The 3,448-nt window shown below is 59.6% G+C and overlaps 1 protein-coding gene across 1 annotated transcript in view; it reads left to right on the top strand.

Moving 5' to 3' along the window:
- LOC108510283 (zinc finger protein ubi-d4-like) overlaps positions 1-3,448 on the top strand; it is a gene marked incomplete at its 3' end in the record, with an annotated part of 15,568 nt that overhangs the window by 9,904 nt on the left and 2,216 nt on the right. The window contains exons 3-5 of the mRNA XM_017839952.1: positions 126-167; positions 2,303-2,440; positions 3,205-3,333. Coding sequence (XP_017695441.1) covers positions 126-167; positions 2,303-2,440; positions 3,205-3,333 — 309 coding nt within the window. The remainder of the gene's footprint in view (positions 1-125; positions 168-2,302; positions 2,441-3,204; positions 3,334-3,448) is intronic.

The raw sequence follows: 3,448 nt of genomic DNA, 5'->3' as shown, positions 1-3,448 counted from the left end.
TGTGTCCGTGTCCGTGTGTCCGTGTGTCCGTGTGTCCGTGTCCGTGTGTCCGTGTGTCCGTGTGTCCGTGCCGTGTCCGTGTGTCCGTGGCCGTGTCCTCTCACGACTCTCTTTCTGTGTTTCAGACAGTTACAAACAAAAGCATTCCTTGAAACCTCCCGACCGAGGTAGTTCCTCTTTTTCTTTTCTCTTCTCTTTTATCTCCCCCTTTTTTTTCCGGCTTTTTTTTCTTCCCCTTCCCCTCCCCCCTCCCCCTCCCCCTTTTCTCCTCCATTCCTTAGGTTTTTATGATTATTTTGGTTTTGTGGGATTTTTCCACCCCGGGGAGGGGAGGGAAGGGAGGGTTTGGATCCGTGGGAGGGGGAAGGAGGGAGGGCAGAGACGTCAGCGCCGGCTCCCCGCCGGCCCCGGCCCCTTTTCCAGCCCTTTTCCAGCAGGGAATGGGCCGGGAAAACAAAGATTAAACCCCCCCCCCGTGGTGCCAAAGGGTTGGGAAAAACACCCGGATCCCAGGATGTGCCTCCGGATCCTGGGATGTGCCCCCGGATCCCGGGATGTGCCTCCGGATCCCAGGATGTGCCTCCGGATCCCGGGATGTGCCTCCGGATCCCGGGATGTGCCTCCGGATCCCGGGATGTGTCTCTGGATCCCGGGATGTGCCTCCGGATCCCTGGATGTGCCTCCGGATCCTGGGATGTGCCTCTGGATCCCGGGATGTGCCTCCGGATCCTGGGATGTGCCTCCAGATCCCGGGATGTGCCTCTGGATCCCGGGATGTGCCTCTGGATCCCGGGATGTGCCACCACCTCTCCGGGAGCTCCCGGAGCTCCCTCGGTGTCATCCCGCTAAAATCCCACTGAAATTCCACGGCTTTGCCTAAAAAAAATGGGATGGACGGGCTGGAGGGGGTCAGGGATGAACCAGGATCTTCCCAGATTGTGGGATCAGGAAGCTGGAGTCGGGTTTGGAGCCGATCCGGCCTCGGATCTGGGGGGGAAAAGGTCACGTTGGAGCCCCCGCGGAGGGGGAGGGACCTCCGGGAATGTGGAATTCCGACCCCGGTGGGCCTGGAATTGCTGCTCCAGGGGCTGCTTTTTCCCTCCAGGGCCCCACTTGGCTCCGGGAATGTGGAATTCCAACCCCTGGTGGGCCTGGAATTGCTGCTCCAGGGGCTGCTTTTTCCCTCAGTATCCCTCGGCTCCCAGGGAAAGGAGGATCCCACAGATCCCTGGATCCCGCAGATCCCTGGATCCCAAGGGAATTCCTGGGCCTTTCATCCCAAAAATCCAGTATCAACCTCCCTTGGAATGTCCAGAGCCCGTTTTCCCAGACCCAAACTGCTTTTTCCCTGATTTTGGAAGCAGAATCCGGGCGGGAATTCCGGCCCTGGGGGGGTTTCTCTGGATCCGGAGAATTCCAGGCTGTGGAGGAAAAGCTCCAGATTTGGGAAAATCTTCCCCCCCAAAGGGAAATTCCTCCCAGTTTATGGAAAGACGTGGGAAGAACCTGGTGGGAAAATCTGCCCAAGAGCCCCAAAATTCCCCCCCTGGCTCTTGTTTTTTGGGATTTGATCCCAATTCCCGGTGCCCATCCGGCCTCGCTCCCATTCCCTGCCGGTTCCAGGAGGGAACTGAATTCCTGCTTGTGCTTCCCACCCCAAAACGGGCCAGGAAGGGGGTCCTTGGATAGAAAACCACCCCAAAAACCCCCGGAAAACCACCCCAAAAAACGCTGGAAAAGCAGGGCCGGGGAGCCGGGAGCCAATTCCCAGATCCACGAGGAATTGAAGGCTCCTGAGAACGGGGCAGGAAATGGGAAGATCCAGGGTTTTTTGGGATGGGGGGTTTGGAGGAGCCCCGTGGAGCCAAAGGGGGGGAGCAGAGCCGGGATAAATCCCTGGAATCTGCCTCGGGGCTCCTCGGAATCCCGGAAACCCCCAAGTTTCCCAGGTTGGATTTTTGACCTGGAGATGGTTTTGGTTTGGTTTTTTTGGGGGGGTGGGAATTCCCTCCCCCCTCCGGGATCTTCCCAGTGGGATTTTCCCCTTGGATGGAGGCCGGGGTGGGACGGGGGGGTCCCACTGAACATCCGGACGCAGCGGGATGAGATTCCCTCGGGAATTCCGAGGCGCTTCCACCCCGTCCCGGGGGGACTTTGGGAGGGGCTGGGAATTCCAGGTGACTTCGGGAGCCGCCATTCCCGGGGCTGGGAACGCCGGGGTGCAGCTGGACGGGCTGTGGGATGTGGGATTTGGCTTCCAGGGGGAGGGAGGCTGAGATTATTCCCGGTTTTTTTTCCGTAGTCTGCGGGAAGCGCTACAAGAACCGGCCGGGGCTGAGTTACCACTACGCCCATTCCCACCTGGCTGAGGAGGAGGGGGATGACAAGGACGATTCCCAGCCCCCCACGCCCGTCTCCCAACGCTCCGAGGAGCAGAAATGTGAGAGGATTCCCTAAAATTCCCCCCGAATTCCCGCCGGGAGGAGGCGGGAAAAGCCGCGAAAGCGCCTTTCCCAGGGTGGGAACGAGCAGCGAGCCCGGCCCTGGGGGGGTCTGGGGGTGCTGCCCCCAAACTCCCACGGCTTCCAGGAATTCCACAGCTTCCAAAAATTCCACACCTTCCAAAAATTCCACACCTTCCAGAATTCCACACCTTCCAGAATTCCACACCTTCCGCAACTTCCTGAACTTCCGCAACTTCCAGAAGTTCCACACCTTTTAAAAATCCCACAGCTTCCAAAAATTCCCACGCCTTCCACAACTTCCCGAACTCCCTCAGCTTCCAAGGATCCCCCCCCCCTTTCCCCAACTCCCACAACTTTCCCACCTTTTCCCGAGCTCCCACAATTCCCACACGACCTCCTCCCACGGCTCCCAAAAATTCCTCCCCAACCTCCTCCCACGGCTCCCAAAAATTCCTCCCCAACCTCCTCCCACGGCTCCCAAAAATTCCTCCCCAACCTCCTCCCACACCTCCCACGGCTCCCAAAAATTCCTCCCCAACCTCCTCCCACGGCTCCCAAAAATTCCCCAACCTCCAAAACCTCCCACGGCTCCCAAAAATTCCTCTCCAACCTCCTCCCACACCTCCCACGGCTCCCAAAGCTCCCAGAACTCCCGGAAGCTGTGGAAGGAACCTCTCGGGATGGGCTCCCAGGATGGGGTTTTCCCGCTGATCCGTGTGTCCCATTCCCGCTTTTCCAGCCAAGAAGGGCCCGGACGGGTTGGCCCTTCCCAACAACTACTGCGACTTCTGCCTGGGGGACTCCAAGATCAACAAGAAGACGGGGCAGCCCGAGGAGCTCGTGTCCTGCTCCGACTGCGGGAGGTCAGGTGGGGCCCTCTCCATGACTCCTGCGGAATTCCGGGGGGATTCCTTCACCTTTCCCTGGGCTTTTCCCTGACCGTTCCCCGGGCGGGTCACCCGGCGTGCCCGCGGTTCGTGCCG

The sequence above is a fragment of the Lepidothrix coronata genome, unplaced genomic scaffold (assembly GCF_001604755.1).
Source record: "Lepidothrix coronata isolate B3197 unplaced genomic scaffold, Lepidothrix_coronata-1.0 Scaffold606, whole genome shotgun sequence".
Lineage (NCBI taxonomy): Eukaryota > Metazoa > Chordata > Aves > Passeriformes > Pipridae > Lepidothrix > Lepidothrix coronata.
Note: the sequence above shows the minus strand (reverse complement) of the source record. Positions and strands in the feature narration are given on the sequence as shown.